Genomic DNA, 15,741 nt, shown 5'->3' with positions numbered 1-15,741 from the left:
CTGCTCCAACTGGGCGACGCAAATGAACTTAATCAAGTAATGACCAGGTTGATGAGCCACAACCACATTTTCTTTTGGTTCAGATGGTAACATGAGTAATACTGCCCAGATACAGATCAGTAGCTGGTCGACAATAAAACCAAAGCCTCCAGACGATGCTTGGCCCAGTGCCATTAAAAAAAATGTAGCTGCATCTTTGGAGAGCCCTTCTAATTGGCGCATCGTCTAAACTGAACTCAACTTCAAATACTACACAAAAACAAAACGTAAAAGAATGAGAGCAAAATCTTGTGTGATTGACCAACAGATACTATGTAATATAAGTATCTTCTATGACTTTTAACTACTTTGACTATGGGATTCTACTTTTAAAAAAGAGTTCCCTATTCTGTATTATTTAATTGTGAGAATCTTGATCAAATAAAGATATTAAAATAATTCAAACTAGAAAATTTATCAATCTTTCTGATAAAATGAAATATATTCAAAAATTAACTATATTTACAAATTTAAAATACAATTGTGAGGATAAAGCTTAAATTAAGACTATGTTTCATCTGATCTACTGAGTGGTCGTATAATCTTGTACGTTTCAATCTAAGACTAAGTGATCTCGCAATCTGAATGAGTGAGTCGCATATTAAATTGACTTATTAACTGATCTTTGAAGAAATCGACTGATTTATTTATTTGCTTACTGATCTTGCTATAAACTGATCTCCAACTGCAGAATGAAGAGATAAAAATTACACAAATTGGGGAATATATGAGACTTAACAGAATATAGAATAATATATTATAGAAATTAGATAAATTCAGACTTGGATTCAAATACAAACACTTTTATATGTTAACATTTTAACTCATCCTTCTTTCACTTACATTCGCTTACATGAGCACTCCCTTCACAACGTTTTCATGGCATACAGGGTATAAAAAAATGCGAGCCACCGTCTCGAAGTGGGGCATAAAACCAACATTTTATGTAATGTGTTCATTAGAGTTGCCTGCTCAACTCGCCAGTCCAACTCCAAGACCAAGTCCAAGTCGAAGTGGAAGTCCAACTCCAACTTCAATCTCAACTCCAACTCAAAGTTGAAGCCATAGCCATCGAGTGTTCGCTGCCCGATCGCGTTGAATAATTGATCCAATAACACAGCGTGCCGTTGATTTTTACAATCTAGCGATAAAATTTATACTATCACTTGATCGATATTATCGCAAAATTGTTATTAATTGCTGTAGACTTTGGGGCCAAAAGCAATAGCCATTTCGTTGGCGACCCTTTTGTCAGACCGTTGCTTGTGTGTCTCCAAAGTGTTTTCTTTTGTCTCTGGCCTCATTGAGAGTCTATCATTTACATATCAAAATCGATTTTATTGATAGCTTTGGCATTTTTCTGGTATTTTGTACAGCATCTCTAGCATCTGTAACTCCATCATCTTTGCCAGAGTTTACGATGCTTCTACACTGACAAAGGTTTGACAGACCTCGTAAAATGCTCTTGGGGTATCATCAAAATGGTAACTGCCATACACAGCGGAGCGGAACATATCCAAGAGGGTATCTTATCTGGTGTAGATCAGGTAATTGAGAGTATGATGTGCCTGCTAAAAGAACTGATTACGATCTGTAAATACTTAGTCAATTATATCACAACTTCAACTAAAATTTGATTGCCAATATTTCTCTGTCAATAAATATATTTCGTTCTTTTATTTTCTTCCTTTCCATATACCTTATTTTTACAGGGTATAGCTTGACTCGTTCACTCTCCACTTAATGCATATGTCGAGTTTATGTTTGCTACGAAATTTGTTTCAATTTGATTGCGGTTTTTAGGTGTAAATGGCAATTAGCATGACGATCGACTGAGTCGAGTCGAGGAGCCAGGTTTGAACCATGCGTCGCAACTTCGTCGCTTTCGTCGCAACTTTGTCAGCAGGCTTAAGAGACTTGGGAGTGCAGACTGTAGACTAGACTGTCCATTGACATGACAGGCGACACAAATGCCACACACACGGCATCGCCATTGCCAAGTCTCTCTTTGGGGCTGTCCTCTTTGGCATTCGTAGTCGTAAAATCACAGAGCGATGCGCTTGCAGTTGTTGTTATAGCTTGTTATTGCTTGTTGTTGTTCTCTCCGACTCGCTCGATGTTGTTGTTGCCATAGATTGGCATAAACTATCCAAGTAAATGGCTGATCATTAGGCAGTAACAAAATGCCTGCATTTACGCATTTTCAATTCAATTTGCGACCATCATCCGGGCTCAAAGTATCCAAATCTGAGCTTACATTTTTTGCATTCGCATTATACGTGTTTTATACACCGCAAATTGAGATCGTAAATCAACAATAATGAGCCATATAACGCACACACGTAACGCTACCGAACCCAAAAATACATTCACAGCTTCAACAAAATGGCGCCGATTCTACGTGTTTGATAAAATGGCGTGTCCAACGGTAAATACACAAATTCACATATATTTGCTGGGCACTCTGATTTAACCGATTTCGAGGCGTGAAGTGTGACGACCTCGCCCAACGGTGACAAGCTCAGAAAAGTCTGAGTCGAAATATGCGAAAGTAAAAGGCACTTTTGAAAGCTTACATAAACATTTTGCAATTGTTTGTTTGGTTTGTAAAGAGGAATATTTGTTTTATGTAAGGAATTATATGCGTACCATTAACTTTACAAAAAAATATTATTTTAAACAATTAAATAATTGCAACAATAAGTAACATATGAAATAGAAGAAATTAATTCAAACGTAGTAAAATATGAAATAAAAGAAATGAATAGAAATTACAACTTAGTTTCAACATTGATATTCAATAAACACTTTAATTTGGATTTATTTATTATTACGTTAATAGGTTAAAAGTATAAGTTAATACTAAGAACATATGTATATACATAATGTATTTACTTATTATTAAGTCGTATATAATCATATATTTAAGTAACTAGAAACTGGACAATTAACAGCGTTTATACTTTATTATTTTTTGACTGAACTTTGATTTGCAACAGGCTGAATGTTCTGAATACATAATATTATGGCAAAACTTAAAATATTGTAACATTAAAATAACTATAATGTAAGTAAAATTAAGTACTGTTAAGATATGCTACAAGAAGCATCGGTCAGTCTATGTTCACGAGTTAAATAAAGAAAAGGTGCGTTCACAGATTATGTAGTACTTAATACTTAACAAAAGTCATTTTATATTTAATGAAATTTCATGCAAGCAATGAAGTTTGTTATTTATATTCATGCAAATCTTGAATCTATGTTATAACAATATTTAACTCCTAATTTTCTAATTCCTTTGAAACTTTGACTGAAATTAAAAGCTCTGACATTTGTTAGTGCTCTTAATAAAAAAGCATTTTGCTATAAGTCACCAAATTCTTTTACTCATTTTAATAAAAGTTTAATAAAAGTTTTTCTTCTAAGATAATTTTAAATTTCTTTTTAATAGTTTTTTCGTTTAAGTATTCTGCTAACTTACTTAAGGTCTCATCATAGTAATTTTATTGTTAAATTATTTTAGCAACTCTTTTCACCTTTGCTGTTCAATTAGATTAACTTCACATAGCATAACATAAGCGATAAAGAAAGCTAATTATACCCATAAAATTCCGTACATCTAAAGTCAAATAATCCAAAGCTATGTTAGTAGTATGTTAGGCATATAACCTGCTAGGAATATTAACTGTGAACCCCTGCGATTTTCAGAGCCGTTATACAAATTCAAATGGCTTCTTTTTTCAAGCCAAGATCCGGCCCTGCTGGGCCTCGTCTAATGAGACGCGGCAATGTATTCATTTTGAACTGGACTGGATTGGATTGGATTGAATTGGCGCCTGTGATTCGTTTTTATGCGCTCCAGGCAGGAGGCCAAACATGCCGCCAGCTTTGGCCCCCAAATGCGACAAAAAAACAAAAAAACAAACGAGAAGAGGTTGCTTACATCTAGTGTTGCGGTTCTTTTCTTTTTTGACTTTTGGCTTTCAATCGTGTGGTGCGTCTGCTAATGAGCCGCTGAGTTGATTTTGGGCCTTATTTATGGCACTTGGTTGGTCATATCTTCGCTTTGTTTCCATAACATTTGCTGTGGCATCAATTAAGAGAGATGCCCACTCCAGCTACCGTGGCTCAGAAACTAGTTTCTATAGTCTTTTTTTTTTTATTTCGGGGTGAACTCCGACGGGCAGCCGGAAAAATGGTTTTTGCGCTTTAGCCAAAACATGAAAATTGAAATGTTTTATTAATATTTTTCAACAGCTCTGACGCAAGTTAATTAAAGATTTCGTGCAAACATTATTTTATTTAAATTTTTGTTATTCTACCGGCTACCGTTTGCAATTTGCGATTGTTTAAACTCATGACAGTTTGGACACTTGCATTACAAGCATTTTGCCATTGGGTGGTTCAATTTAAAAGGAGTCGTTAACGGGCGACAAAAGTGTCGATAACGAACTGCAAAAAGTCGGAAAACCTTTTTTCATAATCTAAACCTTTTAAAATTTCTTTCTTTATTTTGAATTCTGAAAAATCCGAAAATGGAAAATGTACTTAACTTCTAGAATTGATTCAAATATTTCAAAATTCCAACATCGAAAGTGTTTTTATATAATTTCCAATCTTTCTAATTGCTTATCAAATTGATTTATTTCTTTCAAATTTATTTATATATATTAAAATAAAAACATCTTTCAAAATTCCAACATCGAAAATGTTTTAGCACACTCTCCTTAACTTAGCTTTTTCAATTTATTTAAATGGAATAATTTAACTTCAGCTTAATTACCCACAAAAAAAAAAAGAAGTACGCATATCTAACTCGTCTTTAATTTAAAATATGCATATTTAATTGACTTTATTTATTAACCATTACATTATTATATCCATTTATATTTATGGGTATTTATTGTTAGTTATGTGCGCATAAATCTTTAACTAAGCTTTTCATTTTTAATTAGATGGGTTCAATTTATGGCCTAAGGATATTATATTTAGACATCAAAGAGTTTATAGCTGCGAGTACGAATAAATGCAGATTGATCTCTTTGTAGTCGAGTTGACTTTCTGGTTGTAAAATCCATGTTTTACCAGGTTTCAACAAAACGCGTTTTACTTATTCTCAATGTGTGTATATTGTGCTTTTGTTTTGTTTAAATGCTACACATTTTTCGCCCATTTAAACATTTATAGCCTTGTCGGGTGGGCAAACATATACACACATATACAGTTGTAGATACATGCAGATACAGCTAAAGATACAGATACACAGATACAGATACATTGCCACATTTTCAGCCAGCCCGCAATTTGGGGCGTTTACATTTCGGTCTAAACTCGTTTTGGGAATGTATTGCAGTTTTCTATTTTTGTTTTGTATTTTTTTATTATGTTGGGTCTGCCTTTTCTGGCATTTTGTAAATATTTTAATTATCGTCATAACGCCCCAAACACAAAAAAATAACCGACGGCCGATTTGCCAGATAGGCAAAACTTTGCTGATTATTTTGCTTATCTCGAAATCTTTGAACTAAATTGACTTAAAGATTTGCTTATGAAATGTGCTGATAAATTATGTTTTGAATTTGCAAATTTTTATAGCAATCGCTGACATTTTTATTCGTTTAACAAAATTTATACGGAAAGAGCTGCCTAAGAATTTTGTAGGTGACTTAAAATAAACTCTACTACAAATATTTAAAGCAATGGATGAGATTTTTATTCATTAAGCCAAATATATAAGAGGTGTCTTAGGATTACTTAGGTGACTAAAGAAACTCGCCTGCACATATTTAAAACAAAAAGTAAAAGACTTGCTTATAAAATTTCATTAAATATTTTGTTAGGTGACTTTAAAAATTTCCAACAAATAAGTAAAGCAATCGATGACATCTTTATTTGTTCAACAAAATTTAGAAGAGCTGTTTATAATTTCATAGGTGACTTAGGAAGTCTCTTACAAATATTTAAAGCATTCGCTGACATTTTTATTCGTTGAACAAAATTTATACAAAAAGAACTGCTTTAGAATTTTATAGTTGACTTAAAAAAACTCTACTTCAAATATTTAAAGTAATAGATGAGACTTTTATTTATTTAAACAGAAAGACCTGTATTAGAATTTCACTTAAAAAGTCTTCTACAAATATTTAAAGCAATGGATGACATTTTTATACATTAAACAAAATTTAAAAGAGCTGCTTTGAATTTCTGACTACAAAAACTCTCCTATAAATATTTAAAGAAATCACTGACATTTATATCCGTAAGACAAAGTTTGTAAGATTTATTTATAAAATTGTCTTAGAATTTGTTAAGTGACTTTAAAAGTTTCCAATAATGTGTAAAACTTATGCTCAAACCAAAATTTATAAGAAAGAGTTGCTTTTGAATTTCTTAAGTGACTTGAAAAGTCTCCTACAAATATTTAAATCAATCAATGACATTTTTATTCAGTCAACGGAATTTATAAGAAAGAGTCTTAGAATTTCTTAAGAATATTCTTAAGCGATTTAAAAAGTTTCCTACAACAAATTTAAAGAGTTGTATAAGGGTTGCCTTAAAATATAATTGCTGACTTTAAAACTCTCTCATAATCAGCATAATTAATTGCAGTAAAAAGCTGTAACTTAACTTTAATTGAATTGGCAACTTTGTTAGAAATTTCTTGCTTTTTGCGTGCGCTTTCTTTGATGACGCGCGCTTTCTTATTAGCGGCTCATTAGAGCTGTCAATTGACGCCTCTGTTGTGACACGCCCATCAAATGGCATTGGCAGCGAGACACGCAAACACATCAGGCTCGTTATAGTTAGTTGTTGTAGCTGCTGATTACGCAGCCAATCTTTAAGCCAAACCCCAATGAGAGCGCTGCAATTATTTGCACGCAAATAAACAATTCCGAAACAGATCTTTGGGGCGTTTATCACTGGCGAGCACAACAAAAACTACCCGGGGACAGCCAAAAGGCGTTTAATTTTACGGCTTTATTAACAACAGGTAACAGACAACAACAGGCAACAAGCATCATGCATCAGGCAACAGGTTGGTAGTTAGTCGAACCAAGCCAACCAGCTGGTAATTTGATGGCCCCCAGGGCAAGAAAAACACACCAAGTGCAGGCTATTCAAACTGAGCTACTGTCTTCCAATGATTTGATTTAACAGCCGCCGCAAAAGCACATCACATCTGCCGATGATACAGCTCTGAGCAGCTGCGAGGTTCCATCTTCAAGTCGAAAAGTTCTAGCTTTTATTCGCTTTTACCATTTCAATGTTTGTTCTTTCTACTACAATACATTTTAGTGGAGTATAAAATGTAATGTTGAGATTTTTTTTACAGTTTGCAAAAAAACATTTTAAAAATATATAATTAAAATATGAAGCATCAAAATACTTGTTCTAATCTTTAAGTTATACATTTTAATGGAGAATGATGACTAATATTCAATTTGTAAATATTGAGCAAAAAGAGCTTATTTATTTCATATAGTAATTCAATTCATTAGCAAATTCCTTGTCCATTAACTCATAGGTAAATTCTCCTTTCTTTCTACCTCACATTAAGCAAAATCAAAAGCTTCTTCATTTTATTTAGTTATTGCCATCATTAGTATATTCATTTTTAATTTGTTCCATTATTTATTATTTCCTACTCACAGTAATTATTAAGCTGGTTAGAATTATCTAAAAAAAAAGCCAATTATTTTTAACATAAAATGTCGAATCCACTTCAAAATACAATGGTATAAACACTTATTTCGACTTACAAATTATGACTAGTTAAAGGCATTTATTATTTATTTATTTTGTAAAAATCAGTTTTTGTATATGTACTTACTTGCATTACAAAGAAGATTCGATAAAACATGTAAGAAAGCTTCAATCGAGTATACTCGACTGTGAGATACGCGCTACTCATGATCAGTAAAAGCCAAGCAGTGTGGTATTAATTTTAAAATATACCGAATTAATATATCGCAAAAATACTAAACTATACCGAAAGTAATATTTGGTATAATGACATAGTACTACATTCAAAATACTATATACCAAAGAGTACAAAATATACCAGATTTTAACCAAAAAGACTATGGTGCTTAGAAAGTATTTGGTATATTGATATAATACTGCATTCAAAATATACCATATAGTGCAAAATATACCAAACAGTCAACAAATAAGACCCGTAATAAATAAGCGTTTTTTTTCCAATACTAAAGTATTTTATAAATAACTTTTTTTCAGGGTATAAAAAGTAAATTAAGATTCCTAAGACTATTGTCTTAGTAAAAGTAGCTGATAAGGAATACCTTTGTATTTTTATTGAATTATGAATATTCATTTGTAATTTAGTTCAATCCTTAATCACACTGGCTCACCTCATTGTAATAAAAAATTGTATTAGTTATTCCAATAAAATAATAATAATTATTAATGCAATCTATTAAGCATCTACAATAAAATACTTTACACATATCTTTTGCATTAAATCGGATTGCCATCCTATTGATGAGATATGACAAAATAGCAGGGCTCATTGGAAAACGGACTTTTTTGTTAGTTTAATATTAATTAATTCTACAATTTACTTATGGTCTAAACAGACAGATTGTAAATAAAGAAGAGAAATAAATATCTCTTGCTTTAAATCAGATGGCTGTTAGTAAAGTGTGATCATTAAATGATTTGAATAATTTCAGAGTTAACTTTACTTTTCTTGTCAGTCATTCACTCTAAGATGTAAACAAATGTTTGCAATATAATTACACAATAAATACAACTAACCCATTAATTAATTATAAAACTGTCGATAAATTACCAGCACATTTACTTGTTGCAAGCAATGTTGCACACAGCGCGTGCCACGCACAAGTTGAACAGCAAATTTCGGGGCAAGTCGCGCAAGCGTGTGGCAAAGATGAGCAACCCAGAGACGATGGCAGTGCTGAAGAGATTCGAGACAACGGATCAAGTGGTGCTTCGACGTGATGCATGCCTCTTGCCCAAGGTGATTACCGACGTGTGGCGCGAATGCTTCACGCATCTGGATCTCTATGAGTTCCAGCAACAGTTGCCCGGCGACTCGTTGCTCAGTTTTCTCCGCAAGATGCGGCGTCATTTTGTCAGCGTGGAATTTCGCAGTGAACTGTTGCAGGAGCAACTGAACCTGCTCGATCGCAGTGGCATCGCAGAGTTGCCCTTGGTGCGTGACTGCGTGATACGTTGCGACAGCAATGGGATAGAGAATGCCACCCAATGGCCACTGCACACGTTGCCCAAGTTCTTCAAGTATCTCACCCAGTTGCAGGTGGAGATGCCCGTTCATGTTGGGTTCATTGAGCACTTTAAGCTCTTGAAATCTTTGACACTGCACAACGTTGTATCCAAGGAAGCACTCTCAGCTATTTGGACTGGTTGCAAGGCACTGAAGCGTCTCCAGCTTCTAGGACCCGGACATCCCAATACCATTGGCATCTCAAAGTGCCTGGAGCTGAGAGAGTTGACTTTGAATGTGGCCAGTTTCAATGCGAGCAGCGCCTTTGAACTCCTTCAGATGCCACAGCTGCAGTTCATCGAGCTGCAGCAGCATTCGGAATCCGTGGAGACCGTCAGCGAAGCCATCTGCCTGGTTCTCCGTCAGCGTGCTCTGGATGTCCATGGCATCCAGCTGCATGGTTATCGCCCGGAGCAAGTCGACTGGTTGGTCAAGATGCAGCTCAATCGTTGCTCGCACTTGAAAAGTCTCGTCATCAGCGATAGTTTGTTTCATGGCCTGGATATGCAAAGTCTGGGCACACTGCCCGTATTACGTCATGTCACCTTTTGGCAGTGCTTCGATCTCAGGGATTCACAGGTCCTTCACTTTGCCAAGGCTTGTCCGCATCTGAGGCAGCTGCGTCTCCTCGATTGCCGGCATCTGACGAGCAAAATGCTCAACGAATTCTGCGAGTGGCGTTGCAGTATTAAACGAACTTCGCAGCCACTTGAACTCGATCTGGGCAATTGTCAGCAGCTCAGAGAGGAGTTTGAAAAGCATGTAAGTGGCATATAATAATCTTTTGTCTTGTTATCTATTATTAAAGACAAATTTCTTTTAGTTTTTGCTGCAATCTTCGCTTGTTTTGGTGCAGTCTAAGCAGAAGCATCCTCCTCCAAAGCCTCATGTGCAGTTCCATTTTCTTCGTCCTGTTACCAAACAATAAACGATAAACATTAAGTATTCACTAAGTGCATTGAAACAACTGTCATTAATATCTTATGATTGCGATTAAAATTGGTAAGATCTTTTCGTATTTACTTTAAGGTGTTACATTTGGGGCACTTAATTAAATTTCTAAAATTCCGTATAATATTTTGCCGTAGACCAATAGCTTGTTTCAAAGAGCAAAATATTTAATTGTTCATAATTGCATTTTCTCTTCACCATTTTTGAGGTACATTTTTTTAATTTATTCAAAAATCATTTATAATTAAATCAAAGATAGTCTTTCAATAAATAACATCAAAATGAGATTCATAAAATGTTCTTCATGTATTAAATACTTTCAAACGAAATGAAGAATTAATACATTCGCAAAAACTAAAGTTTAACACACTGTACAAAATTCTTAAAAATCATTGTCGATATTATTTATAAGTACATTGAAACAACTGTCCGTAATATATTGATTAAAATTGGTAAGATATATATGTATAAATACTTGCAAACTAAATGAAGAATAAATACGTTCATACAAAAGTAAAAGTTTAATTACAATACACTGTATAAAATTTGTAAAAATTATTGTCGATTATTTATAATATTTATAATGATACAACCGTCTTTTAAACGAAGTGAAGAATAAATACGTTTATACAAAACTACAAGTTTTATTATAATACACTGTATAAAATTGCTGAACATATTAATCGATATTAATTATATTTCTATACAAATGTAATAAAATACTTAATGTAGCTTTTCCAATTTTCTGTGTATAATCATTTGTTTTAGTTCCTATTTTGTATTCATAAATTTTTATTACAAGCTGTAAGAAATTTCTTATTATTTGTTTTAGTTATTTAATGTACGTCTGTTTCCACTTTTCCTTAGAATTTCTTTACATGATTATAGTTTTCATTGAAATTATCATTATTCAGAAATTAATAATTGTTGAAGAATCTATGCATTAATCGAGTTTGATTTATTGCCAATAGAATAATTTCCTAAATTTACATTATACACATTACTTGCTCATTTACTTGTCACTCATGATTTGATGATGCCACCAATAGATCACGAGGTTAGCTGCCAATTAAGCTACCTGTTGGGTCTGGGTCTGGGTCTCTGTATGTGGCAGTCAGATCAAAGTGTTGTCGAACAGTTATTCGAGTTAGTGATCAACAAGCGTAACAACTGTGAACACATGTTGCATTCGGCATGTGCGGCATGTGGCATGCGGCATGCTGCTTGTTGTACTCGTGTTGCTCCACAAATGCCAGTCAAAGTTGAATTGTCACTTGTACATGGGCGCCCAATAATTATAACAATGGGTGGGCCACACACACACACATACACACACATCCACACAGAGACAGAGACAGAGAGTTGTATAATCGTAACCATGGAGCTGTAAATTGTGGCATGTTCACAAATTTGTTAGCATTCCACAACGTTGGCCACTGACAAAACGGCCGCCCAAAACGATGAAGTTGCCATGACAAATTTTTACTCTTGCTGTTGTTGTTGTTGTTGCAAAGCGTGTTGCGTGTGCCTGCCACAGAGGCAACTCTTAGTGGCAGAGGTAGTCGTAGCAGTTGCCACATTGCGTGGCGCATGCGTCGAGCAGCGGCGCATTGACAAATCGCCACATGGCGGGCGGCCAATTAGCAACAAGTCAGCGAATGCAACAGTTGCCAGTGATAGATAGAGAAAGCAAACAGATCTCATATGTGTGTGCGCACTATGCGAGTACCCTGTGATTCGGAGTGAAGAGGGTTTGATAGTTGATTTGTTATAAGAAGAAGAAAACATTCGAGTGAAAGCTAAAGAATTCAAATAAAATATAACTTAAAATAGAAATGTTGTTATAATTGAGTAAGAAAGGTACAGTCGAGTCTGCTCGAATGTAAGATACCCATACTACGCATCTTGAATATAGGAAAATTATGCGGTATTACTTTTTAAAATTTACCAAATTCAAAATTACAATAATATACTGAAGGTCATATTCGGTATATCGATGAATTCAAAATATACCATAGAGTACTAAAATATACCAGACTGGCTGACAAAGAAGCTAAGTGCCGATTTATTCTTAAAATATAGCAAATGCAAAAATACTAAAATATACTGAAGGTCATATTCGGTATATCGATAATGTACTACATTCGGAGAAAATATACCATACGGTACTGAAATATACCAGATTGCCAGTCAAAGAAGATAAGTATTTATTTTTAAAATATAGCAAATGCAAAAATACTAAAATATACTGAAGGTCGTATTTTGTAGTATTGACTTCAATGTAAAAATTTCACAGTATTATAATGTACCAATTGCAAAAGTACAAAAATATACTTAAAATATACCAAAATAGAGTACTAAAATATACCAGAATAGTGGGAAAATTATACCAGATTGTCAGTCAAAGAAGCTAAGTACCGATTAAAGTAGGCAATTGAGTTTTCAAGGTCGTTTTATTCGTTCGCAACGTAATTCTCAGGAATAATAAATACTATGTGTGTGCCAAAAAGAGTAAAGTACTTAATTCAATTTAAATAGAAATGTAATGTTTTTATACATATTTTGGAATTAATTAAATAATCTATTTTATTATTTTATTCTATTTTAAACTTTTAAGATTAGTTTTAGCTTTAGTTTAACAATAAGAACTTTTATATATCTCTTGTTTGTCTTTCCAAACAATATAACCAAAAATTATACGCCCTTGCTTACAGACAGTTTTGAATATGTATCTTATAATACTGAAATACATACTTGTATACCGTATACTTAATAAATCACATAGCTTAGATAGTTACACAGATCGTATACTTAATATGCCAAAGGGTTAACGATTAAAATTAAGATTATTCGCACATATTTTAACAATTTGGAAATATAACTAATAAGGACAAAAATGTTTTAAAAAGTTTATCTTCATAACTAAAAGTTTGAACAACTTGTTCACATACAAAATGTCTGTTATGCACAATAAATTTCGCTCAACTTCTCATTCCAACACTAAGTCAAAGTTAACTTTTATAGTATAATAAAGCTTAACAGCTGCTACAACCGAACCTTATCTAAGTCAAACTTCCAAAAACAAAAAACCGCTTTAATAAAAACTAAAATGATTCAAGTCAAGTCAGGATGTCGTGTCAAAAGCGCATTAAGCAACATGAGTTTAGCATATTTTTTGTGCTTACCAATAATTTTGTGAGATTTATCTGCCTTCTTTTATTCCCTCTCTTTTATTCTCACTCTCTTTTTCTTATGTCGCTTTACACCTTACTGCCCTACTGCACACTGCCCTCGACTTCCAAGTTCCCCCCTCGAGCTTTGATTTTGTGACTTCTCAGTTGCCTTGCACTAATTCGTTTTCACACTTTTCATGCTTCAGACAGGCTGCAATTGCCTGAGGCTCTCTTCTTCTTTTTTTTTGGTTTTACCAGCGCCTAATTTTACAATCGAACTGCCATCCTCCAATGTCCCCACCTCTCTCCCCCCTCTTACTCTCGTCTATTGCCTGCAGCCGTTGTGGCAGCCCACTAATATTTATATTTGCCCTGCATTTCTTTCGTCCCGATGCAAGCGATTTGATAAGCAAATGGAAATGCAGCACAAACTGTGAACCGAGAGGGGCGGAGAGGGGAGAGAAGTGCGGCAGACAAGCGACGTCTACAACGGCGGCGAAAGGTGCGAATAAATAATTTTCAGTAGCCACCACAGAGTGAGCAAGCGACCCACTGTAGCACAGCTCCAACTTGTTGCTTTTGTTACTGTTGTTGCTGTTGTTGTTGTAGCTGGAGCCAGACAAATATTTTATTGCAAATTTGCTGATATTGGACGACAGGCGGCCACTGCAGCAGTTGCCCAGTTGCCCAGTCGCCCGGCTGTTTTGCATATTAAATTTATTTTATTGAATATGGACTGAGATATGCGCAGATAGGCGAGAATGGATTCAAAAGTATCCAGAGAGACTTCATCATCAAGCCACGATAATTAAATCAAGTGCTATCGATTAACATAAGCTCCAAGCGATAGCTGCAAGTTTTCTCAAAAAAAATAAACGACTTTTCAATAGAAAAATATTGTGAAGTTTTGCAAAAGATTGCTTGGATTAAAATCTACCATTTTTTAAATTAGTAATCATATATTTTTTTAATTTGTGAAAATAATATATAATTTGCATAAGTAAAAAAAATAAGAATATTATAAAAAAAATTTGGATTAAAGACAGCTATTTTTTTAATTTAAGTTTGAACTAAATTAATATCTATTAAATGTTATAAAAAGGTTGTTTAACTTAAAAAAAATATGTATCTTGAAATTAAAATATATATTTTAACAAAATTATTAATAAAATTTAGTAAATATATGATAAGAAGGATACAAAATGGATTACAATTAAAGTATTTATTAATTAAAAAATGTATGTATATTTATTAAAACTAAAATCTATATTTTTTATCGTTGGACATCCTTAATTTTAGCAAATTTACCAATAAAATGTAGTAAATATAACATAAGAAGGATAAACAATTTATGAAAATTACAATTTATATTTCATTTTATTCAGTTTTCGTAAAAACGCCTTTGTATACTACTTTAAATTATATGTGTTCCAAGACCTTATTTTATTTGAACATTAACGTTCATTTGATTATAATTTTAAAATATGTACACACTTAAAATTTATATGTATACACTGAAAATTAGTATGTAGTGTAGTAGTAGTGAGAAAAAGAATGAAATGGCATCACATTTGGAGTTTGAAATAAATTAATTTAATAAAACTATAATTCTGCCACAATATGTATATGTATATACAATATAAAATATGTTGAACTAAAACAAAATATAATTTCTTAATACCTTGAAAATCAATCTTTTTCATATGTAGAATAAAAATATCAAAGCGCAAATCTTATAAATTGATTTAATAAATGCATATTAATGATGTGTTTTAATTGCTTAATTAAGAGTGAACTTTATTCTTGGCTCACAATCTCAGCTCTTAATTAAGCAGTTGGCTTGTTTTGGTCTGCCTTTCAGCTTGTTTCACTTTTTGCTTTGCATACATACTTTATGAGCCGCCCTCGTTTGCATTTAGAGTAGCAGCTTATTGTATTATTTGAACCCCGTTTTCAGCCATGTTCGCTCCCAACTTTTTCGCACTCTAGCTTTCCCTCTTTCTCCCCCTTGCTTTCTCCTTAAATCTCTATCTCTCACTCTCGCTATCGCTCTCCCGCTCGCTCTCACTGGGTCTATCTCCTTCCAACTGCTCATAATTGCTGTAACGCCACGCTTGAAGCCCAGCGGGCGATGAATTATTAATTGCCGTTGATTTGCATTGAGATTTCTTTGGCCCGGGTTCATTATTAGAAGTGTTTTGTTGTTGTTGTTTCTATATTTTGTGGTAAAGTCAAGCCAAGAAATTGCTAGCCATGTGTAAACATAATAATCAACGGGCATTATATGTCGATATACTATATATGTGGCGA

General features: G+C 33.6%; 1 protein-coding gene across 2 annotated transcripts in view; it reads left to right on the top strand.

Annotated features, from left to right (window-relative positions):
* The window catches only part of LOC133835707 (uncharacterized), a 171,779-nt gene extending 161,486 nt beyond the window's left edge, over nucleotides 1-10,293 (top strand). The window contains exons 2-3 of one of the 2 annotated variants that reach the window (XM_062265751.1): nucleotides 8,800-10,069; nucleotides 10,131-10,293. In XM_062265751.1, coding sequence (XP_062121735.1) covers nucleotides 8,876-10,069; nucleotides 10,131-10,235 — 1,299 coding nt within the window. In that variant the 5' untranslated portion in view covers nucleotides 8,800-8,875 and the 3' untranslated portion in view covers nucleotides 10,236-10,293. Of the gene's footprint in view, nucleotides 1-8,751; nucleotides 10,070-10,130 lie in introns of those variants that run through there. The other variant, XM_062265750.1, reaches the window with a different exon arrangement.
* Nucleotides 10,294-15,741: the final 5,448 nt, after the last annotated feature.

Source organism: Drosophila sulfurigaster, chromosome 2R (genome assembly GCF_023558435.1).
Source record: "Drosophila sulfurigaster albostrigata strain 15112-1811.04 chromosome 2R, ASM2355843v2, whole genome shotgun sequence".
Lineage (NCBI taxonomy): Eukaryota > Metazoa > Arthropoda > Insecta > Diptera > Drosophilidae > Drosophila > Drosophila sulfurigaster.
This window is presented reverse-complemented; position numbering and strand designations above follow the sequence as displayed.